This window comes from Balaenoptera borealis (assembly GCF_965194805.1).
Source record: "Balaenoptera borealis genome assembly, chromosome: 16".
Lineage (NCBI taxonomy): Eukaryota > Metazoa > Chordata > Mammalia > Artiodactyla > Balaenopteridae > Balaenoptera > Balaenoptera borealis.
In genome coordinates, this window is record NC_138872.1 from 49,940,805 (window position 1) to 49,968,157 (window position 27,353).

Below are 27,353 nucleotides of genomic sequence, written 5' to 3' on the forward strand. Positions count from 1 at the left end.
GGCACAAAAACAGGCGCACGGACCAGAGGAACAGGACAGAGAGCCCAAAATTCAACCCATATGGAGGGGGTCCATTAATTTATGACAGAGGGCCAAGGACACACCAAGAGGAAGCACAGTCCCCACCATAAACGGTGCTGGGAAAACTGGACACCATCTACACCACACACCAAACTGACTAAAAACACAGTTTTCCACAGCAAGCGCTTCTGGGTCGTCTGAAAACAGCCGTCAGTCACCCACAGGAAGCTTCTCCCCACTTCTCCCCACTTCTCCTCACCTTTTCCTCCCAGCGTCGCCTGGGTCGTCAGGAAACCCAGCTCCCGTCAGCGTGGACGCAGCCCCGTGTTGTCCTAAAGCTGAAACCCCGGCGAGTCCTAAGGAGACTGAGCTCCGTCAGCAGAGACGCTGACCCGGGCGTCCCAGCCGAAGCCCCGGCAGTGCCTGAGGAGACCCAACTGCTCTCAGCTGCGCGCAGAGTCGAGCCCGCGGGGAACGCGTGTGCGCAAGCTCAGGAAGTCTCCCCACTTTCTCCTCAGTTTCCTCCCGCGTCGGCACCTCCGGGCAGGTCCTGAGGAGACTGGACTCCTGTCAGCGAGGACACGGCCCCGCGTTGTCCCGAAGCCCTGGCGGGTGCCGAGGAAACCGAGCTCCCGCCAGCCGGCCGCAAACCGAAGTCCGGGGGCGGAACTCGCACGCACGGTAGGGTCAGCCGGGGGGGTTGCGCGCCCCCTGCGGGACGCCCAGGAAGTGCAGGCCCCGCAGCGCTCCGCTTTCAGCCAGGCCGCACTCCCTGCGGGCCCTTGGGCTGCTCCCACTAAATTTTGGAAATTCAAATTGAAATCGAGCTGAATATCCTGCCGTGTCTTCTCAAAACATAGTTAAAGGAGCAACTAATTGGAAACCATATGGAATGAAATGAATGCAGACAGAAGCTTTTACAACTGACACCGAAAGGCACTCAAAATTGTCCACAAATTTAAATCGCAAAACTAACAATTCTAGAGGAGGGACTTCACTGGAGGCCCAATGGTTAGGACTCCGCACTTCCAATGCAGGGGGCGGAGATTCATCCCTGGTCGGGGAACGAAGATCCTACATGCCCTGCGGCACAGCCAAAAAAATAATAATAATAATAAAATTTTAATTAAAAAATACGAGCTAGTGGACTAGACAGTGATGGCGGGTGGCCTCGGCCTGCAGCGGCTTGAAGCAGGGTTTCGGTTCCCTGCAAGAGATTGAAGTCAGGCCGTGGCAGTGAGAGCGCTGAATCCCAGCCACTAGACCACCAGGGACCAGTGGCCAGTGACAAGGCCCCGGCCCGTCAGCTGTGTAGAAATGAACTTCTACATAGAGACGGAAAGTAGTGAAGCAAGTAAAGTGTTTATTAGGAGGAAAAAGGATACCTGTAGATAGTCACACGGGCAGGCTCAGAGAGAGATTTGCGCCCTCGTGGTAGTTTGAATCACTTTTATGGGGCATTTCTTCCAGGTTTCCTTTGGCCAATCATCTTGCTTTGCCTGGTTCTGAGTCCGTATTTGGTTTATCTCAGGGTCCTCCCATGTGTGCGCGTGCATCTCTTAGCCAAGATGTATTCTAGAGAAGAGGCCTATGGGTAGGTTGGTATCACTTACTGTGGGGTGTCGGCCCCTCCCTATTTGACCCCCAGGAGCCTTTCTGCGCATGTGTAGTGGGAGAGATCTCCTTGACCTCGAGAATGAGGAATATGTGGTCTTTTATCTCTTATCTGGGCAGGACTCAGCTCTTCTCTTTCTCCTCATCTTGGAGTATCTGTCCACATGGGACAAACTCCAACTGCTCAGCCTGGGGCCCGTCTATCTCCTGCCTCAACAGGAGCGCTCCTTCCTTGCTGGTGGGATGCACGTACAGCCACGTTGGAGGTCAATTTGGCAGTTTCTTCCAAATCTAAACAAATCTCACTTTAGGATCCAACAATCACACCTCCAGTATTTAGACAACTGCTTTGAAAAACTGTGTTCAAACAAAAACTAACATAAAATTATGCACAGCCCAGGACGGTTGTTTTGGGTCTGTGTAGGGATTTTTGGCTGTTTTTTTGTTTGTTTCCTTCTTAACTCCATAGACATTATAACTGTACATACAATCAATGTTTGTATTTACCTCTGTTTTTGTTATTCATTCTTTCTTACAGCTCAGACTTCTGAAATATATCCTTCAGTAGAGTCAGGACAGGGGCACGACATTCAAGGAGGAGATCCTGGGACTTCCCTGGTGGTCCAGCGGTTAAGACTCTGAGCTCCCAGTGCAGGGGGCCCAGGTTCTATCTCTGGTCAGGGAACTAGATCCCGCATGCCGCCGCAACGAAGATCCCGCATGCGGCAATGAAGATCCCACGTGCCACAACTAAGAACCGGCGCAGGTAAATAAATAAATAAATAAATAAATATTTTTAAAAATTATGCACAGCACATTCCTAATGGCTAAAAACTTAAAGATATCAGGATGTCCTTCTGTAGATGAATACATAAGCAAATTGGGGCACATACATATCAAGGGGAGCAGAATGTGCCACCCCAAAATATGTTTCTTTGGCATAAGGATTATTGTTGAGCTCATTCATTTTTTTTTAATATTTATTTATTTATTTGCCTGCTTCAGGTCTTAGTTGTGGCCCGCGGGATCTTCATTGCAGCGCCCAGGCTCCAGAGCACGTGGGCTTACTTGCCCTGCGGCATGTGGGATCTTAGTTCCCTGACCAGGGATCGAACCCACGTCCCCTGCATTGGAAGGCGGATTCTGAACCACTGGACCACCAGGGAAGTCCCTGAGCTCATTTATTTTTAATTAATTTATTTATTTTTAATTAATTAATTTTAATTTAATTAATTAATTTGGGTGTGTCAAGTCTTAGTTGAGGCACACGGGATCTTTGTTGAGGCATGCAGGATCTTTTTTTTTTTTAAGTTGTGGCATGCGGACTTTAGTTGCAGCCAGCGGGCTTCTTAGTTGCTGCATGTGGACTCTTGGTTGCGGCATGCGGGATCTAGTTCCCCGACCAGGGATCGAACCTGAGCCCCCTGCATTGGGAGCTCGGACTCTTACCCACTGGACCACCCAGGGAAGTCCCTCATTTATTTATTTATTTTATTTATTTATTTTTGACTGCGTTGGGTCTTCGTTGTTATGCGCTGGCTTTCTCTAGTTGTGGCGAACGGGGGCTACTCTTCATTGCAGTACGCTCCCTCATTTATTTTTAAAAACAGCAGACACAGGAGAATCTCTGAAAAATGAGTAGAATTTGCCCTTTTGGGAGGGAGATTTACATTTATGCAAATCTCCATTTGAGAGGGTTCTCCCTCTCCGCACAGGGAATTGAAGGATGACTAAATCACATGAAACTGTTGTCAGTGGAGAAGGCCTGAACTTAAATCTGCATAAGAATCATACCCTTGTTCACTGTCCTTTGCCTGATAAGCTCCCTTACTGGCTCCCCCCCAACCCCATCATCTTTCTTTTGTTTTTAGCTGAAGATGGCATTTAAGGAAATAACTTGGGTCATTTCAGGGAGTTAGTTTTCCTGGGTATCTCCCATGTATACAATACGTATACATGTTATCAAACTTCTATTTTTTTTTCACCTATTAATCTGTCTTTTATTGGTGGGGGGTCAGGGGATCTCAAGCAAGAACCTAGAAGGGTAGAGGGAAAATTATTTTTTCTCCCATACACATGCAATAGAATACTATTTACCGATAGAAAGAAATGAACCATCAACCCATGCAAAGACATGGATGAATCTACATATGACACCATGCAACTCAGATTGGGACTTGAACCCAAGAGGGAGTGGAAGTTACAGATAAGCGAGGGGAAAACCTTTGCCCTCATAATCCTGGATCTGGGCTTCCTGGGAGGACGGTGTGGGGAGTCGACTGGCTGGGGGAAACACACAGATCTTCACGCTTGGAAGACCCTGCAGACATAGGAACCTCACACCCCATCTTTCCACCCACACCTGCAGCACACACTCAGCCCTCCATAATCAGCCAGTTGCAGTTTTTAAGACATTCTTGGGACTTCCTTGGTGGAGCAGTGGATGGGAGTCCACCTGCCAATGCAGGGGACGCAAGTTCGATCCCTGGTCTGGGAGGATCCCACGTGCCATGGAGCAACTAAGCCCGTGCGCCACAGCTGCTGAGCCTGCGCTCTAGAGCCCGCGAGCCACAACTACTGAAGCCCGCGCACCTAGAGCCCGCGCTCCGCAACAAGAGAAGCCACCGCAATGAGAAGCCCGTGCACCGCAACGAGGAGTAGACCCCTGCTCGCCGCAACTAGAGAAAGCCCGCGTGCAGCAATGAGGACCCAATGCAGCCAAAATAAATGAATAATTTTAAAATCTTAAAAAAAAAAAAAAAAGACATTCACATCCCCAGGCAGATAAAGGAGTGTGAGGGTCTTGAATTACCCCAAAGCTGTCCCAGGGGGCTGGAGCCAAGGTGGGGATGCCTGGGCTTCTGACAAGCAGGTGAGAGGAAGGAGGAAGACCAGTCCCAAAGGCAGGGGTCCCCTGAAGTCTGTGAGCCCTGGTGCCCTGATGGGATTCATTCCCAGTGGGGACATCAGCGGGGCTGCAGTGGTTCTGTGCTCCACCCAAGCCCCTTTGATGAAGCCACAGCAGTGCCAGGTTCAGGGGTCTCCTGATGGTATCTCAAACTCTGACACAGCAGTTTGACAAAGGAATGAGAGAATGTGCTTCAGAACCTTCCGAAATGAGGGAGAGAAGAGTGAAATTGAAAAAGAAGAATCTGAGGAGCTTTTCCTATAAGGGCCCCTGTTGGGAGAGGCAGGGATGGAAAAGCAGGGAACTGGTGGACAGCAGCCCTCACCAAGCACCTCCCTCACATGTGGGCGGTTTTGAAACACAGAGGACCTCATGCCCTCCTGGAGGAGAGCAGTCCCAAGACCCACATGCATCTCCTGGTTTGGGATGGGGGTCGGGGTGGGGGACCCCTCACCCAGCATGTGTCTCTAGGTGACACTCCAGTCACCTGACACATCAAAGGCCACCTACAAGGGGACTCTTCCATGAAGACCTCTGAGAGGTGGGTCCGAGCAGGGTAAAGTGGGCTGGAAGGAGGGGGTGCAGGCCTTACCAGGGATGTCATCTCGAGGCCCCTCCAAGTGTCAAGGTCTCAGGGGGTGCCAGCTGCTGGACCCCATCCCTTCCCCTGGTCACACTGACCACCCCCCCACTCCCCAGCAACCATCTCCTCAGCCTCCACACTGGGACAAGCGGACATCCTAACCATGGGGGCATCTCCTCTAAGGAACGCAGGCCTGTGGGTGCTCCTGCCCCCTCTGCAGCCCCGAAGTGCCCCTAAAGCACACATGTTCTGGTGGACAGGTTGTCACCCTGAAGAGGTGAGCATCTGCAGGCTGCAGGGGGATAAGCCAAGAAAATCACACCCAGTGGTGGAAATGATGAAGAGACACCCAGACCTTTGGAAGCAGCTCTCCTCCCCGACCCCATGAATCCTCCCCCCAGAACCCTGGACCCTGGAGCACCAGCCAGGGCTGGTGTGAAGCACTGGGCTGAGAGCTGCTCTTTGCTTGTAGTTGATCTTTCCCTTCTCAGATGTGACTTGGAGTCTTGGAAAGAAATGCTGATTCTGTGAGGTTGGCTTTTTCAAGTGGTCTCCTTCCGTCTGGTCCTGAAGCAGGAGGTTGGGGCCGAAGATGACTTGATGCTGCCAGGGATGGGCCAGAAGGGGGAGAAATCGGACCTGGGACAGTTTGCTGCTCTCCACCTCCCAGGGCTAATACCCCCTCACTCACCTAGAACTGGAATTTCTAGTCATCCGTTTATGGCAGGAGGAGGTGGGGTAGGGAGAGGCCAGGGGGTCATTTCAGCACCATGGATGTCTGTGTCAGAGCCATATGCCCAGGTAGCTCTGCTCTGCTGGCTGGATCCCCTTGGACGTTACATCTGGGCTCAGAGAATTGTTAGTCTCCATTCCAGCTTCCATGCCAGCGTCCCATCTGGTTGTGCTGAGGCGTGTACGTGCCATGGACGGAGGCCAGCCCTGGGGTTGATCGCCACCAGGCAGCAGCAGGAAATGTGGCATGAGCCACGGAGAGGAGTTTATAGGAGGGCCTCAGCTACAAGCCAGGTCACTGGGCTGTGAGTTGCTGCTCCGTAAGTCGTGGCTTATTTTCTGGAAAACTTACTTGTGGGGGTAGCCTTCTCTGTCAACTCAGATTTTCAAAAATGCCTAATTTGATTTGCTGTCAACTAATGTAATATGATAGAACCTAATTTGATCTTATTGACATTGATGAGGCTGAATTAGCTAATGTCAGGCCCATTTCCAAAGTGCACAAAGGTTGCCGACGAGGGGGCCCCGTGAGGTCAGACATCGCTGCATTGGAGGCCTCGTCCTTACTGCAGCCCCCTGAGACCTGGAGGCCTGGGGTGCAGCTTGCAGAGACCACTGATGCTCTTGTTCCTCAGACAGTGAGAAAGACACCAGCTTGAGTCATGACTGCAAAGCACCTGCTACAGAGCCTGGGAAATCCCTTGCCCACCGGGACCACGGCATGCACGTCTGCAAGATCAGGCCACGCCTCACTGAACAAAAGAACGGCTCTTGGACCCAAGGAAGAAGCCCTGATACCACCTGCCCTGTGTGCTGGGCTTTTTGATCTCTCAGATCTGCTGCTCACAGTTTTCCAGTCTCTTCCTCTGGTCACCGCTGCCAGCGTGCCTCTCCTGCAACAGCAAATGCCTCCTGCCTTCCATTCTCTGTGCTCCAGTTGTCCTGCGGCTGCACTTGTTTTTTTTTATTTTTAGAATTTGATCTCTTTTTTAAAATTTATTTATTTTATTTACTTATTTTTGGCTGCATTGGGTCTTCGTTGCTGCGCGCAGGCTTTCTCTAGCTGCGGCGAGCAGGGCCTGCTCTTCCTTGCAGTGCTTGGGCTTCTCTTGCTGCAGAGCACGGGCTCTAGGCACGCGGGCTTCAGTAGTTGTGGCACGTGGGCTCAGTAATTGTGGCTCGCAGGATCAGTAGCTGTGGTGCATGGGCTTAGTTGCTCCGTGGCATGTGGGATCTTCCCGGAACAGGGCTCAAACCCGTGTCCCCTCCATTGGCAGGCAGATTCTTAGCCACTGCACCACCAGGAAAGCCCTGCACGTTTTATAACAGAGCACAGAGAACAAGTGCCTGGTGAGCACACTGTGAGCAAAGCGGTGCCCTCACTGTGACTGTCAGGATGTGGTGTGGCTCCTTAGGGCTTCCTGGATGTCGGGGTCAGCCGCACGTGGGTGTCACCTGGTCACATGCACGTAGGCGAGTGCCCGCTCTTCCTAACTCTCATTAGACAAAACGTCTGACCTCAGGCAGGCTGCACACCTGTACACCAGGTGACACTCAATCTCCTGAGGCTGACAACCATTAGGGACAGATGCCATCGGGGCCTTGTGTCTGAGTCAGAGAGGGAGCCGATGCCTCCAACACTGCACGCTCCCCAAGGGCAGGCAAGACGTCTCACCTCCCTCCCTGGATTGGGCATGTGCACTTCCAGAAGGAGAGCAGCCCACACGACGGACACTTCCTTTGGAAAAGAGAAGCAAAATTTAAGTGAAGCAATTTGATATCTACTACGATGATATCTTAATCCCGAATACTACTCAAGTGTATTTTTTGGAAGGTTAACATGATTTATTATAGCTTAAAAAGTGGAATATCCAGCAACATGGCACTAAGTAAACAAAGGAACGCTCTGGAACCTTTGCAGACCAAGAGAAGATGTTCACGTAACAGTGTTTACTGAAATGAGAAGAACACAAAGACTATAGCATAGATGTGAATAGGTGCCTGGTTCTGCACACGCAAGACAAGTGACATGACAACTGTGGACCAAGTCTGGGGATGGACCAGGGGTTCTGACGTCAGGCAGCAGTGACCTCAAGTAGAGGCCAGGTTTCCAAACCTATCTCCCCCAAACCTAGACGTACTTCCTGAGAGCAATGAACACAGGAAGATGGTGTAGGAGACAAAAGAACTAACTCATGGGCTTAATGTCCCCAAGACCGTTTGGCCTTTGTCCTCCACCCACAGATCTAAGCATCTATTAAACAGGAGCTAACCAGGGCCAGAGCCAAACATAGACGCTGCTACACAGCAGGTGCTCCATAAAGAACCGTTGAATTAGTGGAGCTGCTCCTACGTGGAGGCCGATTAAGGGATCTGACGCATCTCACTGCCCTTTATTGACTGAAAATGCCAGCCCGCTAACAAGGTCTAAGTTGATTAATTATAGAATTTAACACATTTATTTTAAAAGGGATTGCAAAAGAGTGCCTTGATAAAAACACATACAAAACCAGTCACATTCTTTATCATACAGATTCATTGATTTATGTGCAATGCAGCCATTTATTGAAAAGCTAGCATTCACTAGATATCAATTTTCAGGTGAAAACTGGATATAATGTCCTAGGTGTGCATATTTATTCACATGCTAAATCATAGATACAATCGCCTCTCTAGATGCAGCAGAAGATACACAAGGCGAGTTGCCAATTTATTTCTAGAAGTTCATGATGAGGTGGTGGGCATGTTACCAAACCAAACTCAGGTCCACTCACCTGCGCACAGCAAAGCCAACCTACTGACACCGGGTGGTGGTGAAGGAAAGTGCAGCATTTATTTCAGGGCCATCAAGGAGGACGGGCAGCTCATGCTCAAAAGGCCCAAACTCCCCGAAGGCTTTCAGGGAAAAGTTTTTAAAGACAGGTTGAGGGGGGGCTTCCCTGGTGGCGCAGTGGTTGAGAATCTGCCTGCCAATGCAGGGGACACGGGTTCGAGCCCTGATCTGGGAAGAACCCACATGCCGTGGGGCAACTAGGCCCGTGAGCCACAACTACTGAGCCTGCGCGTCTGGAGTCTGTGCTCCGCAACAAGAGAGGCCGCAACAGTGAGAGGCCCGCGCACCGCGATGAAGAGTGGCCCCCGCTCGCCACAACTAGAGAAAGCCCTCGCACAGAAACGAAGACCCAACACAGCCATAAATAAATAAATAAATAAATTTTTTAAAAAAGACAGGTTGAGGGAGAGGGTTGCGGGGTACGTGATCAGCTCATGGACATTCTTCTGACTGGTTGGTGGTGAGGTAATTGGGAGTCAGCATCATCAACCTTCTGGTTCTAACAGGTCTGGGCTCTATGTGTTTGTGGTCAGCATGAAGTTAACTTCTTCACCTGGTGGGGGTTTCAGTATCTGCAAAACAGCTCAAAGTATATGGCTCAGAATATTATCTATAGCCCTTGAGGAGGAATTAAAGGTCCTTGACTTTGTTTAATGGCTAAACTATTATTATTTTGTCTTGTCTGACTGTTTTCCTTTGTCTCTGAATTTTTTCCCTTCTCTGATTATATCTGTTCTTTGGAACTTGGGGAAGGCCTAGGAGGCTAAAGCTTTTCTTCAACAAGAAATCATGGATACAATCGCCTCTCTAGATGCAGCAGAAGATACACAACGCGAGTTGCCAATTTATTTCTAGAAGTTCATGATGAGGTGGTGGGCATGTTACCAAACCAAACTCAGGTCCACTCACCTGTGCACAGCAAAGCCAACTTGTTTGAAGTCCTTCAAACAAGAGGCCATGGACACAGAAGGGGGGTGGTGTTTCTGTCCCAGGGAAGGCCCTGCAGGGTCCTGCTTGGTTTCAAAACTCTAAACCCAGAGGAAATGGGTGATTTCCTAGTAAAAATACACATTGACAAAATGGACAGTAAACTAAGGAAAATATAAAAGCTCCCATTGGAAAATATTGGTTTACAGTTAACAACTGAATGTTAATTGACCTTTAACACATTCTGATTTTAATATCAAAGCTTGATGTACTTACATATTTCATCGAATATAGGATGTCAACGTTTAACAAAACAGACATTATTTTATGTACCATTAAAACTTTGATGCCAATTAAATTTTGACTTGCTCAGAAAAAAATTTCTTGATGAGATTACTTCCATTAAAGCCAGAAAAGTAAATTTAAACTAAAAAAAATATTTATTTACTTATTTGGCTGTGCCGGGTCTTAGTTTCAGCACACAGGACCTTTAGTTGCGGCATGCAGGATATTTAGTTGTGGCATGCAGGATCTTTAGTTGTGGCATGCAGGCTCTTAGTTGCAGCATGTGGGATCATTTAGTTGCAGCAGGCAGGCTCTTTTTTTTTTTAAGATTTATTTATTTATTTGGTTGCGCTGGGTATTAGTTGTGGCAGGCAGGCTCCTTAGTTGTGGCTCCAGGGCTCCTTAGTTGTGGCATGTGAACTCTTAGTTGTGGCATGCACGTGGGATCTAGTTCCCTGACCAGGGATTGAACCTGGGCCCTCTGCATTGGGAATGTGGAGTCTTAACTGCTGGACCACCAGGGATGTCCCCAGAAAAGTACATTTTTAATAAATTCTGGTTTGGGTCTAAATATTAAATTTAAACTTAAATAATGCTGCGAGTTTTAATACACCTACTTTTCAGTGTGTCAATTTATTTTTTCAACTGTGTTAACACTGTAACAAAAAAGGACCATTACAACACTCTTGAGGGCAAGAACACAGGGGCATCTGGCCCTCAGGTGGACGCAGGACTGCCATCCCCACGGCCCAAGAGTTTCTCCTCTTTCTCTGCAGGGACTTCTCCTCGTAAACACCCTGAATCTTTAAGAACCACAGGGTGCCATGAGTAAGAGCGCCCAAAGCCTTCATGCAGGGATGCTTTTATAAAATAAGTCCTGCTGAAATACTCCAGGAGAAATAGAGATACATCATGTGGCAGAGTCCAGGAGACAAGCGTAGAAGACTAACATCTCTGGGAGGATGCCACACCTCCCCCCTGCGAACTCAGAGCTGCCAACACGATCCCAGCTGTGTCCTCCAGGATGCAGCGCCCAACACGCCCCACTCACAGTTTAGCAGTGGCCAGTTCATCCCCTCCGACAGTCCTGGTGAATCTCTGAAATTCAGTGTTCTGATTATTCAATGCCATAATTTAGAAATTCCAACTGAAGTAGAGCCCACCAGTCCTGTGCCTTGATCAGAAAATATACAGGTAAGGAAAAGCAAAGTAGAAGGTCAACCAAAGTCAAGTGATTTTCTATATCACAGTGCTATGGTCAGAATGTTTGTGTCCCTCCAAAATCCACACGTGGGAATCCTAACACCCATGTGATGGTGGTAGGAGGGGCAGCCTTTGGGAGGTGATTAGGTCATGAGGGTGGAATACTCAGGAATGGGATTAGTGCCCTTGTAAACGAGACCCTAGCCCCTTTCCTCCATGTGAGATACAAGGAGAAGTCTGCCACCAGAAAGCGAGCCCTCACCCTACCAGGCTGGCACCCTGATCTCAGACTTTCAGCCTCCAGAACTGGGAGACGTAAATTGCTATTGCTCATAAGGCACCCCGTCTGTGGTAGTTTGTGATAGCAGCCCAGATGGACTAAGGCAATCAGCAATGATGTAGGGGACAAACTAGAATTCGAAATGAAAAAAAAAATTACAATAGCGCACAGCAACAAAGAGTAGCCCCCGCTCGCCGCACCTAGAGAAAGCTCACGTGCAGCAACGAAGATCCAACACAGCCAAAAATAATAAATAAATAAAATAAATATATTTTTTAAAAAAAAACACTACGCTAGGAGAAAAAATGAACACGAAAGGCCATGCATTATATGACTCCATTTATATGAAATATCCACAGTAGGTAAATCCATAGAGACAGAAAGTGGACTCGTAGTGGCGAGAGGTCAGAGGGGGCGTGGGGAGGAGAGTGACCGCTTAAGGGGCAGGGGATTTCCCTTTGGAGGGTAAAAATGTTTTGGAACTAGATAGAGGTGATAGTTGCAAATATTACAGACGTACTAAATGTCACTGAATTGTACACTTTAAAATGGTTACTTTCGTACTATGTAAACTTCACCTCATCAAAAGCCAAAGAAAGAGAAAGCGTCCTGCAGCCTCCCCTGAGCAGGGTGAGTTTGCTCCCCTCACCCTGCCCTGGCCGGGCCTCCGAGGTCTTCCCCGGTCCAGCCACATTTTGGACCTTTGTGCTCCAGCCACACCGTGCACTCAGCTCCTCCGCCAGCAGCTTCCTCATCGAGTCCCAGGCCACCTTCTCTGACTCCTTCCTAGACGCCTGGGGATCAGCGACCCCTCACCAGGGCTCACGGGGTCTTTCGAACGTTGTGATCTCAGCGTGCGGTTTCCAAGGGTCATCTCGTCGGAATAAGTGGAAATCAGCGTTTTCTGAGCCCCACGACATGCAGGCATCTGGCTCAGGTACTGCCAGGCCTGTGTCCCGAGGGGCGGGCGCGGCTCACCTACAACCACCGGCCTCTGAGTGGCTCCTCACTCAGGCGCCACCAGGACCGAGTGTGTTAGTCAAACGAACACTGTCCCCAGGTGTGGGAACCCATGGGGGCCCGAGTCCACGTGAAGCCACAGGAGCCATGCAGCTGCTGTCATATACACAGCAGCTGGGGGATCCCCAGGGTTGGCTCCAGGAAGTGGAGTCACGCTGGTATTTTTACCCTTGGTTAGAGTGGATGGTGCCTGCGCCTCATTTCCGTCTACACCCCTCCGCTCTCTGGATACTAAAGATACATGCGGGGTCCTCTTCGTCCCTGCTGACCAGGATCCGGTTCCGCTGCGGCCCCCGCAAAACCTCAGGGCTCCACAGGCACACAGAGGGGAGGGGGAGGCCTGTCTGAGCCAGAGGGACCTTTGCCTTTTGGGGCCTGGGGCTGCATGTGCTCCTCTCTGCTCAGGCTGCAGGGGACCCTGGAGCCCCCTGAGAGGTGCCCCCTCTGGCTCAGCACCCAGGGGGACAGACCTCCATCTATCCCACATTCAGTACTTCAGCACCTCCAACCCCAGGACCGTCTTGGCCCAGCCCTCACTGGGCGGAGGATCCCAGCACCAGACCCAAGTCCCGCAGCCCGGCGGCGGGATAGGGTCTCCTGTTCGAGGCCCCCAGTAAGAGTGACAGGGCTGCCCCGGGAGGGACCACGGTGGCTCAGGCCAGCAGGGAGGTGGGCATGGCTGGCATGGGCACTGCCCAGAAATTCATATGTTTAAGTCCTAACCCCCAGTACATATGAACATGACCGTATATGGAAATAGGGTCTTTGCAGATAATCCAGCCAAAATAAAGTCAGTCATTCAGGTTGGCCCTAATCCACTATGATTACGTTGGTATAAAAAGAGGGGCTTTGGACAGGAACACACAGAGGGAAAACACCTTGTGAGGACTGGAGCTGCGCTGTCCCAAGCCAGAAACTACCAGAGGTGCAGGGAACCCTGAATCAGATCCTCCCTGGTGCCCTCACGGCCCTGCCAACACCTAGATGTCAGACTTCCAGCCTCCAGAACTGTGAGACAATAAATCTCTGTTGTTCTAAGCCACCTAGTTTGTGGGACTTCGTTACGGCAGCCCTAAGGGACGGACATAGGCGCCCTCTGCTCTGTCCTCCTCTCTCCAGACCACGGGGGTGGGGGTAGAGGCAGGGCCCTTCAGAGACCAAGACCACTGCTGGGTGGTCACTCTGGCCCTGACCCTTGGGGGCTCTGGCCACAGCTCTCAGCCCCAGGGGGCCATGGGAGGACGAGGACAAGGAGGGGCGGGGAGGCGGCCTCCCTGGAGCTGGTCACTGAGCCTCCCCCTGCTATTCCTGGAGCCCAGAAAGCCCAGGAGTAGCCAGACGCCACCCTTCCTATGTCCTCTGGGCCCCTCTCCCAGCCATCAGCAGTTTGAAACAGCTGCTGTGTCCCTTTTAATCTCAGTAGGGGAGAGACCTCAGGAAGGCACAGAAACAGGACACTAGGCCTGGTCACGGTGTCTCACCAGTGTCCACGGGGCCCGGGCTGGCCCTTGAAGGGACAGAGGGCAGAACTGGCTGTGGGCCCTGGGGTTAAGCCAGGAAGCGGGGAGGGAAGTGGTGGACGGGAGGCCAGGATGGCAGGATGCTGAGGGCAGAGCCCCCTCCCAACAGATGCAGAGGGAGGGGAGGAGGGGAGAGCCTCCTGCCTCCATCCGGACCAGACATCTGACGGCTGCATGGGTGGCCCTCCGCAGGTCCAGTGCCAGTCAAGCGCTGGCTCCGGGGACTTTGGTCCATGTTCCCCAGGATGGACGTGCTGCAGCACCGTGGGGACGGAGCCCACCGTCTGCCGAGAGCAGGAGGGCCTCATGCGGCCCATCCACCAGAGTCCTGCCTCTGACTGTGACCAACACCTGCACAGTTACCTCCTGGCCGGGCATCCAGGCTCTGCTGGTCACAGAAAAGGCCACAGGCCAAGGCAGGGTCGGGCTCAGAGCTCTGCGCGTTTCCTGTGAAGGTGGAGGGGCAGCCCCACCTGGAGCAGCCCAGGGCACAGTAGTCGCTGCTGCTGCCCTGGGACTGTGGGGGAGCCAGCCTGGCAAGGCCTGCGGGGGCCCAGGCCTCCTGTGGCAGGTAGGCAGGCGGCGGCCCCCCCCACTCCACACATCCTGCGGGCAGCGCATCATCTGCTGGGAGGCCGGTGCCAGTGCTCCCCTCCTCCTCCAGGCCCGCTAATGGCCCCACATCCACCGGGTCATAGGTGAGCAAAGCGATGGCCTCCTGGACACGGGTCTCCCAGGCTCCTCGTGCGGGGCCCATGCAGTCCGGGCTTGGCTGTGGACCAGCTCTGTGGGCCCCTATCCAGGTCTGGAACAGAGCACCGAGAGGAGGGAAGGCCTCAGGCAGTGTGTTCAGGACTCACCGTGGGAGCAGCCTCCCCTCCTCCAGGAAGCTCTCCAGACATCCACGCCCAGAGGCCAAGAGCACCTGTGCCCAGAACATTCTATCTTCCCCCCATGGGCCAGCCCAGCCTCAACACAGAACCCCCATTCCCTTCAGGCCCCTTCCCCCGGCTCCCAGCACAGGGCCTGTGCTCACAGAGGCCTGAACCAGGGTACAGACGGTGACAGGGCTGAAGACACTGCTGCCTCACACACTGCCAGCAGCTGCAGAGCCCGGGCACCCTCACCGCAACCCCACTACACGCTCGCACGCGCGCACGCACAGGAGGTGCTGTTGGGCCTGGCACCTTGGGGCCAAGGCCAGCAGACCTGGACCCCCCTGTGGGGCCACAGGAGGCCCCCTACCTCCAAAAGGAAGCTGTTCCTGCATGTAAATCAATGACGTTAGAACACACCCTCACACCATACACAAAAATAAACTCAAAATGGCCTAAAGACTTCAACGTAAGACAGGACACCATAAAACTCCTAGAAAAGAGCACAGGCAAAACATTCTCTGACATAAATCATACCAATGTTTTCATAGGTTGGTCTCCCAAGGCAACAGAAATAAAAACAAAATAAACAAATGGGACCTAATCAAACTTATACGCTTTTGCACAGCAAAGGAAACCATAAACAAAACGAAAAGACAACCTATAGAATGGGAGAAAATATTTGCAAATGATGTGACTGACGAGGGCTTAATTTCCAAAATATACAAACAGCTCATACAACTCAATAACAAAAAGAAACCCAATCAAAAAATGGGCAGAAGACCTAAATAGGCATTTCTCCAAAGAAGAAATACAAATGGCCAAGAAGCACGTGAAAAGATCAACATCACTAATTATTAGAGAAATGCAAATCAAAACTACAATGAGCTACCATCTCACACTGGTCAGAATGGCCATCACTAAAAACTCTACAAATAACAAATGCTGGAGAGGGTGTGGAGAAAAGGGAACCACCCTTCACTGTTGGTGGGACTGTAAGTTGGTGCAGCCACTATGGAAAACAGTATGGATGTTTCTTAAAAAATGTAAAAATAGAGCTACCATATGACCCAGCAATCCCACTCCTGGGCATATATCCAGACAAAATTCTAATGCAAAAAGATACATTCACCCCTATGTTCATAGCAGCACAATTCACAATAGCCAAGACATGGAAACAACCTAAATGTCCATCAACAGATGAATGGATAAAGAAGATGTGGTACATACATACAATGGAATACTACTCAGCCATAAAAAAGAATGAAATAATGCCATTTGCAGCAACATGGATGCAACTAGAGATTATCATACTAAGTGAAGTAAGTCAGAAAGACAAAGACAAATACCATATGATATCACTTACACGTGGAATCTAAAATATGACACAAGTGAACTTATCTACAAAACAGAAACAGACTCACATACTTAGAGAACAGGCTTGTGGTTGCCAAGGGGGTGGGGGTGGGACGAACTGGGAGTTTGGGGTTAGTAGATGCAAACTAGTGTATATAGGATGGATAAACAACAAGGTCCTACTGTATAGCACAGGGAACTATATTCAATATCTTATGATAAACCATAATGGAAAAGAATTTAAAAAAAAAAAAAAAAAGGGAGGCTGTTTCCTAGGAGGCACCAGGAGTCTCCATCGAGTGCACCACACACCACACCTTCCATCATTGTCCTGCCCCCTGGAGAGCCAGCCCGTGGCTCCAGACCACCTCCCAAGGGGTCTAACTAACCTCTGACAGGTGCTGTGGTTCTACAGAGAATGGGCTGGGTGCCTGCAGCCCAGAAGATGAGTGCAGGGCATCAGAACATTTACCCCCCATGCAGCCCTGACAAAGTGCTCGGCTTTAAGCTTCAAATTATATTTTTGGATGACAAGCTTGAAAACTAGACTCCCTGTTAAGAGAGAAAAGGGCCAGGCGGAAGGCAGCCACGCAGAGCCGGTGGGGGAGAACCTGGGCAGCACCACCTCCATCCTCTGCCCAAAGTGAGGGGCCCGAGAGGGTGGGGACCAGAGACCACCCATTGGAGCTCCTCCCCCCCACCTCCTGCCTGTGGAGCAGGAACTACCAGGCCAGCAGGGAGGGTCCGACGGGGTCTCCAGGCTGTTCTCAGCGTCATGGCCTGTGAGAGCCCACCACGATGTGTGGGGGGGTGTAGGGTCAACTCATCGCTACCCAGGGGGCCGGGAGGGGCCAGGCACTCCAGGACGGCCACCAGAGTAGCCCAGGGACCAGGGAGGGCCCCAGGGGCAGCACAAGACACAGATGCCTTCAGGTGCAGACAGCCCCCTGAGCTGGCACCTTGAACTGACCATTTACCTCCAAGGGCTGCTGCAAACCAGAAGAGGCAGAGATAACGTCATGAGAAACTTTACATTTTTTTCCCATCAGCAATGGAATCAGAGACATGAGAAGAAAAAGAACTCGGCAATAGAGAATAAAGCTAATTTGTCTTTGGCCCCTTTGAGCCACAGTGTGTACATATACTACATATATACTATATATACCACTATATATACCAAAAAAGCTCAAAGCACTGACAGAGGCCCCCAACCCTCACCCAGAGCCCACACCCTGGGCAGTCCAGACATCTGGGCAGCCCGGGCCCACCGGGTCACAAACCTGGAAGTCCCCGTTGTGCACACTGTACAGTGACTGGAAGAACGGGCCTGGGGATGGCACGTCCTGGTACAAGGCTGTCTTCATCCTGAGGTCAGGAGACAGCAGTCAGAGGCCCAGCTCCAGGAGGTCACTGCCAGGAACGCGGCTCCTTCCAAGCAGCAGGGACCAGCCCTGCCCCGTCGGTGCTGCTGTCACCCTCTCCTCTCGTTGGGTCCAGGCCTGACACCTGGCACCTGCGGCCCCCTCGCTAATGACCCCACAGGACTGATTTATACCAAGACATGGGTCCTTTTAAGGTGAGTGGTGATGGGGGTTCAGGGGTGGGGGTGACCAGCTGTGTCTTCAGCCGGAGGGGGAGACAGCACTTCCGGGAACCCCATCAGACTTCTCCCCGAGCACCGGATCTACCTGCCCAAGACCCACTGCTCCTCCCCTGAGGACGGCACCCCAGACTCCGACCCAGCAAGTCCAGATCAACCTCGCCAGTCTCCCTGGGGGCCTGTCCCGATTCCCCACCCCAGGGTGGCATCAGGGGCCACCAGTCACATCGCATCCACCCCACGTCCCCTCACTTTCCCGTCCTGAGACCCTGTCACTCCCTGCACTTTGCTCCAGCTGTGCTTCTCCCGCCAGCTCACACACAATTGCCTCCCTCTGGACCCCATCTCTGGCCACCCCGCAGGTCCTCCTCCTCACTTGTACCCCAAAACTCCATTCTCAAAACATAAACCGGATCCCATCCCACGCGACCAGGCTTCAGGTGCTTTCCTGGGACCCGAGGGCAAGCCTGAGCCTTTCCTGGCTTTCTTGGCCACCCATCGGGCCCTGCCCAGCACCCCGTCCCTCCCTCACCCTGGCTGCCTCTGTCCAACCTCCTCTCATCCTCTCTGCTACCCATCCACGCCTGGCCGGTCTCCTGCGGGACCCCCTCCTGCGGGACGAGGCCCCTGCACCTCATCTCGTAAGTTGACATGTGTGATCGCTTGTTTCAGGAGGGCTTTTTTGTTCATCTGGTTGTCCGTGGCACCCATCAGGGCGGGGAACAGGGCCCCGTGGAAACCAGATGCCCAACACTGCCTGCATAGAACCACTGTGCAAATGAGCCAGCGCCAAGCACCTCCAGAGGCAGGAGACAAGGGCCTCAGGTGACTCGGCCCCAGGGACTTTGGGTCATTCCAGGGCTCTTTTGGGCCACACTGCCCGCCACCCACATGCACCTGGCCAACTGGGGACATCCCCATTGGTCCAGGGCAGAGGCCTGAAAACCCCTCCCCACCCAGGAGCATTGGGGGAGGGGTGCGGGTTTGGGCCCTCAATGCACCGCCTACCCCACACCCACAAACGCACACACACGCTCATGCACACACAAATTCTCACACCCACACGTACAATAACACATTCACGTACATGCACACACTCCTACACACACTCCTTGGCTACCGACCTGGGTGACAGCTTGAACAGCAGGTAGGTCAGGCTGGTCAGCAGGAGAAAGATGGACACAGCGACCAGGGTGCTGTCGGGCTGCCCCAAAGCTGGGACCAGGCGACCTATGGCGGGAAGGGCCCAGGGCTGTGTTCCTCCAAACTCACCTGGCAAAGGCACCTGGACGGGCGCCTCGGGCCAAAATGGAAGGTTTATGTTGCGCCTCCGAGAGCACTCTGGGTGAATCACACACCCCTGGGCCTTGCCTTTCCCATCCACAAGATCATCAGGGTCCGAGATCCTTTCCAGTACCTCTGTGCACAAGGGTCAGCCCAGCCCCCTAAGCAGACGAGGCCCTGCCCGGGCTCCAGAGACAGCAGCAACAGCCTGCTGTGCAGCTGGGGCCACACTCGCTCCAAGGAGACTGGGAGCTGCAGCTCCCTGGGAGGCCCAGCACTTGGCAGGTGTTTCCCCTTCACACATCTCAGACCTCCAGGGGAAGGCAGTCAACTGGGCCACGAGGGAGGGGGTCCCAGGAGGGGGAAGGGGTGGGACGCGAGGGGGCGGGGAGGCCCCACCCAGGCCCCTGAAGGCGGCAGCACCCACCTTGTCTCTGGGGGGAGTGGAAGCAGGCGGGCTGGCTCCAGTCACTCCACGGGCCCTCGTAGCGCTCCTCCTCCGCCACCGCATCCTCCAGTGTGGCCATCTGGACACGCAGCCGGGCCTCATAGGTGGAACCAGGGTCCAATTCAGTGGCTTCAAGTTTGAGCCAGGTCACCCCAACGATGTGATCCTTGTGCCAAGCCCGCTGTGGGGTGGAGAACAGTTCGGAGGTGCTGGGGGTGAGACTGGGCCCATCAGTCCTCGAGGACGCGTACACACAGCGTGGGCACACTTACACGTGTCCACAGACTTACATGTATCCACGTGCATGCACACTCATCCACACACGCACACCCTGTGAACGCTCACACGTACACACAGGCACACTCACCACACCTGCACTCACTTACCCTTGTCTCTGGTCACTTCCCTCCCCACAATTCCAAGGTGACACCACCCTAGATGGGACGAGGAGTGACCCTGGCTGCTGCTCCCAGGAGAGAGAGGCCCCCAGGGTAGGCAGACCCAGCCTTACCTCCCAGGTCTCCTCCTGCCTCTTGAAGGCCAGCTCATAGCTGAGGAGTGAGGCCAGCGGCTCCAAGGCAGGACTGATGCTCCAGGTCAGGACACAGTGCTCAGAGCTGATGTTGCTCAGCAAGTCAGAGGGAGGGTCCAGCTTCACTGAAACAGAATGAAGCCACGTAACGGTGTGGGGGCCAGCACGCCCAGGACTGGGGATCGGAAAGATTCCCAGGAAGCATGGGGCACATGGCCAAGGCCTCCTCAGAGCAGAGGCCTCACTGGAAAACTGGTCCAGAGAAGCCCCAGGTGGGACAAGACAGCAATGACTTCCTCCAGCCTCTGAAGCCAGACAAGGTGAGTTTCAAATCTAACCTGCTGCTGGAAGTTCTTCCTAGTGTCTTACTGAAGTCCTTCCTGCTGTGACTGAAGTAGATCGCAAGTGACTCAAACTGCGGCTCCTGCCCCAGCTCAAAGCCCTGCACCTTCATTCTCCTCCAAAACCCTACCCCTCCCCGGGGACCCCGCCTGCTCTTAGCCCTGGATCCGTCAGCAGGGACCAGGAACACTGACTGGGCCGTGGGGGTGATGTAGCCAGGATGCTCCCGGCCAACGCACCGACCCAGGCCTCACCATGTCTCCGGGGCAGGTACTGTGGATCCACCAGGCTGACCTGCTCCTTCCCAGAGACGTGACGGTGGAAGGTGATGGTGAAGTTGTCAGAAGGCACGAGCACCTCCTCGGGTGGCAGCTCCACGGTGCACATGCTGGCCAGGAAGACACACCTGTGCTTGCTGCCTGGAGCGTGGTTGCTGGAAAGGGCACGTGTCGGCACTAAAGGGCCACTGCACCAGCCCGGCTCCCTACCCTCACCCCTGCCCTCCGGCCTCACCTGGTGAAGAGCAGCCAGGGGCCAGCCCCCTGGTCCAGCTCCGGGGCAGACCAGTGGCAGTCAATCCTGAGGATGTTGTTGTTGTGGCACGTGAAAGTCCCAGGCCCTGGGAACAGTGACCCTTGCAAGCCCACAGTGGCTGCTTCAGGGCAGGGCTGGGGGAGGGGGAGGGCGTGGCAGCTGACCCCTCCGACAGGGCAGGCCCCAGAGAAGGAGCCCAGGAGAAGTTACCGCGGGCAGGGCTGGGAGACCCCGAGGGGATGGGCTCTGAGCGTGCAACCTGGGTGGGGCTGAAGCCCTGGCTGATCTCAGGAAGACGGGTGCCCGCACAGCCCAAACCCAACCCTTCCCCGTGGAGCCTGATGGGGGCAACCCTGCCCCCAGCTCTGCCCCCACAGCCCCCCACACACACAGTGCCAGCCCTCACCTCCTCCATCCCCTGGGACAGAGACGCCTAAGCCGACCCAGGCGCAGATGCAGGTGCAGGTCAGGAGCCAGGTGCCCACCTCTCGCATCAGGACCTCGCTCTGCAAGGTCCAACCTGGAAGGGGCTGGGCTGAGGGGCTGTGGGCGGAGTGCCCCAGTGGGTGCTCCCGTGAGGGGCACTCCGAGTGGGCCACCACCTACACCCTCACCCTGTCCCGCGAAGGAGGCTGAGCACCGCTGTCCAAGCAGCACCGGCAAGAACCTCCAGCTCAGGCCTCCCGGGGTCACTGGACTCTGACCCAGCCACGTGTCCAGGTCTGCCCAGCGGGCGCCTCTCTGGGCCCGGCCCCCCATCCCTGGGCCCAGGTCCCCTCCCGCAGGGGAGGCACGGTTGGGGGAATGGGGTCACGGACAACGACCACAGGGAAGCTCTGCTGGGCCCCCTGGTCTCACACCTGGGCCAACTGTGTGAGGCGCATCACCCATGCGAATTCCCACCAGAGCCACATGAGGTGGGGGACGGTCCCTGATCACTGACAAGGGAGCTGACCCCAGGGTCACACAGCTAGCTGCTCCCATCCTGGTGCTCTGCCCCAGGAAAGTGGAGGAGGATGGCAGCGGGGTGTCCACGCGACAGCCAACACCTCCCACACGCTGTCTGTCACACGCCTGTCCCCAGGTGCCCTGCAGAGGAGAGCGTCCCCGGGAGCAGGGCTCTCAATGCAGGGGTGTCAGCCCCAGGATCACTGGAGACAGGCGCTGGGTGCTGGGAAGCGCCTGGGGCTGAACAGGCTGCTAACACCCTGTCACCCCATTTGCAGCTCCAGATGGTACACTGATAGCTCCTCTGCAGGAAGCAGGACCAGCCTGGTTATGCAAGCCTGATGAGTGATAAGGAAGCAGAAAAACAGCAGACATGCACAGACCGCAGCACGGAGGCACTCCAGGAGCCCGCACACACTCACCCGGTAGCAGACATCCTCCCACCCCACCCCCCGCAGCCTCTCCGTGGACCCACAGGATGGACCCCTGTCAAGGCCAACAGTCAGGAAGACCCCACCCTTCCCTAGACTGAAGCATCACCTGCTACAACCAGCCACGGCAGGAGAGGCTGCAGCGGCCACTGGATGGAGACAGGCAGCCTGGCAGCAGCTGGCTCTCAGGGCGCGTGAGGACGGGATGAGAGGGAGCACCAGGATGGGGGGGGCTCAGGCACAGCCACCGCTGCCCGGCTGAGAGCTGGCCCAGGCCACAGTGGGGATGGCCACTGCCCCAGCGGTGGAGGGACACCTGCATTTGTGAGACTTGGGCCGGCAAGGCCACAGGCTGACTCAGGAGCGTGGACTGGGGCGCTCCAAGCTCAGCTGGCCCCAGGGGCAGGAGTGGGGAGGACAGGACCCACACGGGACACTCGTGCGAAGTAGCAGGCCAGGCCCACCCTGGGGAGAGGTGGGCAGGGCACACGGCAACTCGGCCATCTAGGGGGAGGGTCCCTGCTTTTCATCTGCACGATTCTGTCCAAACATAGTGAGCCGGGCAGGGCCATCACCCTCCTATGGACGAGGAGGCTGAGGCCCAGAGACACCAGACTTGCAGGATCGGGGGCACTGGTCACCTGGCCTGGGCACTTGCCCCACCAGCTCCCACACAAGCCTGTGAGCTTCCCCCTCCCCGGGGCATCAGTCTCTCTCCTCAGGGAGCCTCAACACTGAGGCAGGGCTGCCCCCATCCTTGGCAACAGACGCTGGGCCAGGTGGGGCAGAAACCCCACCTGACTACTCCCTGGTCCTGGCAGAGGCACTGGGATGGCCCCAGGGAGGCCTAATCACAGCTCAGACAAGACCAGGTCACGGGACGGCTGTGACGGCAGGAGGATGGGACCCAGAGTCTGGGCCCTCGGGCAGAGCTGCCCACTACACCTCCCGTCCTGCTGGGATCCTGGCTGACATGTCCACCCAGCACCGTCCCTTTCCATCAGGACCTTCAGCACACAACCACTCTGGCCCCTTCTCAGGACCCCGTCTCCTCCCTGGCCTCTGGGTCAAGTTCTGGCCCAAATGACCACTGGTCCCCACAGCTTGCCTGCCCTGGTCTCCCGGCCCAACATGAAGTCATGGGCTGCCGTGCACTGGACCCCTGCCTCGGGGCCCACAGACGCTGCCAGCCCAGGGCCAGGTCTCCAGAAGGACTCAGCCCCTCCGCTCCCGAGCGCTCACCTGCTGCCAGGCGAACTGCCGGGCCAGAGCAGGCCTCTGTCATGGGGCTGGTGCATCGCAGCACGCCCTCCGGACTGGCTTCATGGCAATTACTGCACCCACTTTCTGTCACCTTTCACACAGAGTCTGTATTTTTAATGGGGAGCGAGGGGTACCCTGTTACTCTCCCTGCCCACCCCAGAAGCTGGCAGACACAGAGGGGGGTGGGATGGAGGCTGCTGCTTAAATGCACACTTATCCACCACTGTCCTCTCTGCTGGGGCAGGAGGAGGAAATCCAGGTCCTGGCTCCCCAGGAGCAGCTGGAACCTGGGGGAGACGGGGACTAGCCAGGAAATGAGGCTGCAAATGGGAGCAGGCGGCTCCCGCTCTGGGCCCCACATGCGCAGGTGGGCGACCCCAGCACCGTGGGACCTGACGCTGTGGGGCGGAAGTGCTGGAGGACTCTGCTTCCCATGGTGGTGCTGGTCCCGACCCTGCTGGGGAAGGGCAGGGAGCAGAAGAGGTCAAGGCCAGCTGGGGAGAGCGCGGAGAAGGCGCAGAGGGCAGAAGAGGGAGGAGGTTCCATGGCGCACTTGCCGCCTGCCTTCCTAGAGGGCTGAGCTGGACGGGCGCCCGCCTCAGTGGGGTGGAGGTCCGGGAGACGTGGAAAGGCCAGGCTTGAGCCAGGGGCGGCCTCGGGTGGACAGGGGCACAGAGGGTGGGGCCCAGGGCAGAGGGAGGAGGAGGTCCGAGGATGGAAGTCGGAGGAGCAGAGAGGACCTGAGGGACCTCAGGACGAGCCCTCACTGTCCCCTCTGCCCGGCTGCCTTCTGCATGATGAACCTTCATGAAGCCCCCTGAGTCCCCCCAGGCTGTCTCCCCAGCCAGAGCAGACACCCCTGAGCCAGGCCCAGCCTGCTTAGGACAGGGGCGGGGGCGGGGCGGGCAGTGGCTATGGGCACGGGCTGGAAGGACACTGACACAGGCCTGGGGCTAAATGGGGGGAAGCAATGCCCCTGCTCTTCCCGTGCTGCCTCTGCAGCCCTGGCAGCGAGGCTCAGCCGGCACCGCCCCTGCATCTGGCTCCTCCAGGGCAAGAACCTGTCTGATCTATGCTGCGTCCCCTGCACCCAGCCCCTCACTGTTGAAGAAACACATCCTGAACCTCCCCACAGGCCCGCCCTTGCCTGGGGTAGGCAGTGTTAATGCCTTGGGTCCCTTGGGGGGCTCTGAAACATTATTCGAGCAGAACCCTCTATTCCCCTCCCTCTGCTTAGCTGAGTAACCCTCCTGGAATCCCACCCTCACCCACTGCCCCGTCCACAGCTCCAAGGGGGGTCCACAGACTCCCAGCTCCTCTTCTGCCCTAAAGCTCCCCAAAGGTGTTGGGGAGAGAAGGGGCCTTACCAACCTCAGGACTGGACCTCAGCTCCACTTGTGGTCGTCACGGCTGAGACCACCTGGCCCCAGAACGCCCGCTCACTCGTCCCCACAAAGGTCAGGAACTACAAACTGCCTGACAAGCTCAGCGCCCTTCTTTCTGCCCAGAGGCACCCGTGACCCCTACAGGCCTGGAAATCGCAGCCCAGCATCCTGTCATCAGCACTGCAATCCCGCTGTCTCTGGGAGATGCCCGAGGCCAGGACACCAAAGGCGGTAAAATGAGGGTGGCCGCCCAAACGCCCTCTGCCCTTCCCGTCCAAGTGTGGTCCCCAGGCTCTTCCTGGGGCCCGCGATGGCGGGCCACCAGTCTCTCTGTCCCGCCAAGTTCACGCTGACCTGAGTGGTTGAGAAGCCCAGATTACAGACTCACCTTCCCAGACGCATCTGCTAGGTCCCATGGCAAGTCTGACTGGCCCCCAACCCTGCAGCCCTGGAGGTGACTTGTCACCCTACCACCCCTGCGTTTGCAGCAAGTCCCTCAGCCTGATTCAGGAGATAACTGCACGGCCCGGTGACGTGAGCCTCTCACGGCAGGCTGACATAGGCCGCCCACATCTGAAACCACGAGCGCAGAGCCGAGCAGCTGTCCCAAGTGGGGGTGACAGGCGACCATCACCCCAGTCATAAATCCTACCTCTCAGTCCTCAGGAACAGAAAAGTTGCTGAATGTGGACTTCGGTGACCTGTCCATTGATTGGCGGATGAGTGTCCGCCGCGTTCCTCTCAGGAAACACCAGTGAGATGTATTAAATTAGCGCCGGGAGGTGAGAACCCTGACCAGGCACAGAGCAGGTCTCCTTTCCTAGGCTTCCTGGGAGGCGCCGCTCAGGCGATCCGGGAGCGTTGGGGTGGGTGGCGGGGGTGTTAAACATAGAAGTACTGCAGTCTCAGTTCAGGAAGGAAATAAAAAAATGGGAGTCCCCTTTGACCTCAGAGAGAAAGCCCCTGTAAGAAGTTAGGCACAAGTCCCTCCAGACCACGTCGAAGCTCCAACAAATGCACATTTAATGGCCTCGTTCCTCACTCTGAGCTTTGCGGCCTCCTCGCTGCTCTGGCTCTTTTCAAAATCTTTCTAGGGAAGTACGTAAAAACCTACCTCACGCCTTTACTGGTGGTACAGGCCATGGTTTAATAATCCTGTCGATGGACATTTGGATTGTTGCCTACATACGCTATTTCAATTTAATTGTCATATATATAACTGACGTTATCATATTAGTTTCAGGAGTATATATGCTACATGCTATTTTATATGAAGGTAGGAGCTTCCCTGGTGGTGCACTGGTTAAGAATCCGCCTGCCAATGCAGGGGACACGGGTTCGAGCTGTGGTCTGGGAGGATCCCACATGCCACAGAGCAACTAAGCCCATGCGCCACAACTACTGAGCCTGCGCTCTAGAGCCCACGAGCCACAACTACTGAGCCTGGGCGCCTAGAGCCCATGCTCCGCAACAAGAGAAGCCATTGCAATGAGAAGCCTGTGCACCGTAACGAGGAGTAGCCCCCACTCACCGCAACTAGAGAAAGCCGGCGTGCTGCAACGAAGACCAAATGCAGCCAAAAATAAATAAATAAATTTATTTTTAAAAAAAAGGTTAGGTGTGGAACTGTTGTGTCTAAGGTTGACTGTTGTAAAATACTGATAGATATTGCCAAGTGGCCCCCCAAAAATGCACCAACTTCTACTCCCACCAGATGTGTAAGAATGCCTGTAGCCCTCACCAACTGTATACATTATCAGTCTTTTAAATCTTTGTCAATCTGATAGGCAAAGACATTTCAACGTTGTCTTAATTTGCACTTCCTTGATTATCAGTGAAGATAAGCATCTTTTCATATACTTATTGGCTATGTGTTCTTTGGGGTACCAAATAAGGTCACACTTCAGTGCGTCCCTGTGCCTACGTTGAGGTGTGAGTGTGCATGTCTGTATTCTGTGCATCAAAACATCTGAGGCAAGGTCTAGAGACCCCAGAGCTGGTTTCCAGTTTCTCTGGAGTCTGAGAAACCAGGACCCATGGAGAGATGGAATCAAAGGCTCAAGCCCGTCTTCCCTGGTGGCGCAGTGGTTGAGAGTCTGCCTGCCAATGCAGGGCACACGGGTTCGAGCCCCGGTCCGGGAAGATCCCACATGCCGCAGAGCAACTGGGCCCGTGAGCCACAACTACTGAGCCTGCGCGTCTGGAGCCTGTGCTCCGCAACAAGAGAGGCTGCCGTAGTGAGAGGCCCGTGCGCTGTGATGAAGAGTGGCCCCCACTTGCCGCAACTGGAGAAGGCCCTCGCGTAGAAACGAAGACCCAACACAGCCATAAACAAAATTAAATAAATAAATAAATAATTAATTTAAAAAAAAAAAAAAAAAGGCTCAAGCCCGTGAAACACCTTAAGAATGACCAGGGACATAATCATA

At 54.6% G+C, this 27,353-nt stretch overlaps 1 protein-coding gene and 1 long non-coding RNA gene across 2 annotated transcripts in view; one reads left to right on the top strand and one right to left on the bottom strand.

Moving 5' to 3' along the window:
* Window positions 1-27,274, top strand: part of LOC309613987 — a 293,017-nt gene extending 265,743 nt beyond the window's left edge. The window contains exon 2 of the long non-coding RNA XR_014235965.1: window positions 26,538-27,274. This is a non-coding gene — a long non-coding RNA (uncharacterized lncRNA). The remainder of the gene's footprint in view (window positions 1-26,537) is intronic.
* Window positions 1,365-26,545, bottom strand: IL9R (interleukin 9 receptor). Its single transcript, XM_082361578.1, has 9 exons — window positions 25,577-26,545; window positions 21,304-21,440; window positions 20,877-20,982; window positions 20,618-20,796; window positions 20,001-20,146; window positions 19,469-19,670; window positions 18,882-18,987; window positions 17,438-17,522; window positions 1,365-14,731 (listed from the first exon to the last, which is right to left on the bottom strand). The coding sequence occupies exons 2-9, from the start codon at window positions 21,389-21,391 to the stop codon at window positions 14,231-14,233; spliced, it is 1,413 nt and encodes a 470-aa protein (XP_082217704.1). The 5' UTR covers window positions 21,392-21,440; window positions 25,577-26,545; the 3' UTR covers window positions 1,365-14,230.
* Window positions 27,275-27,353: the final 79 nt, after the last annotated feature.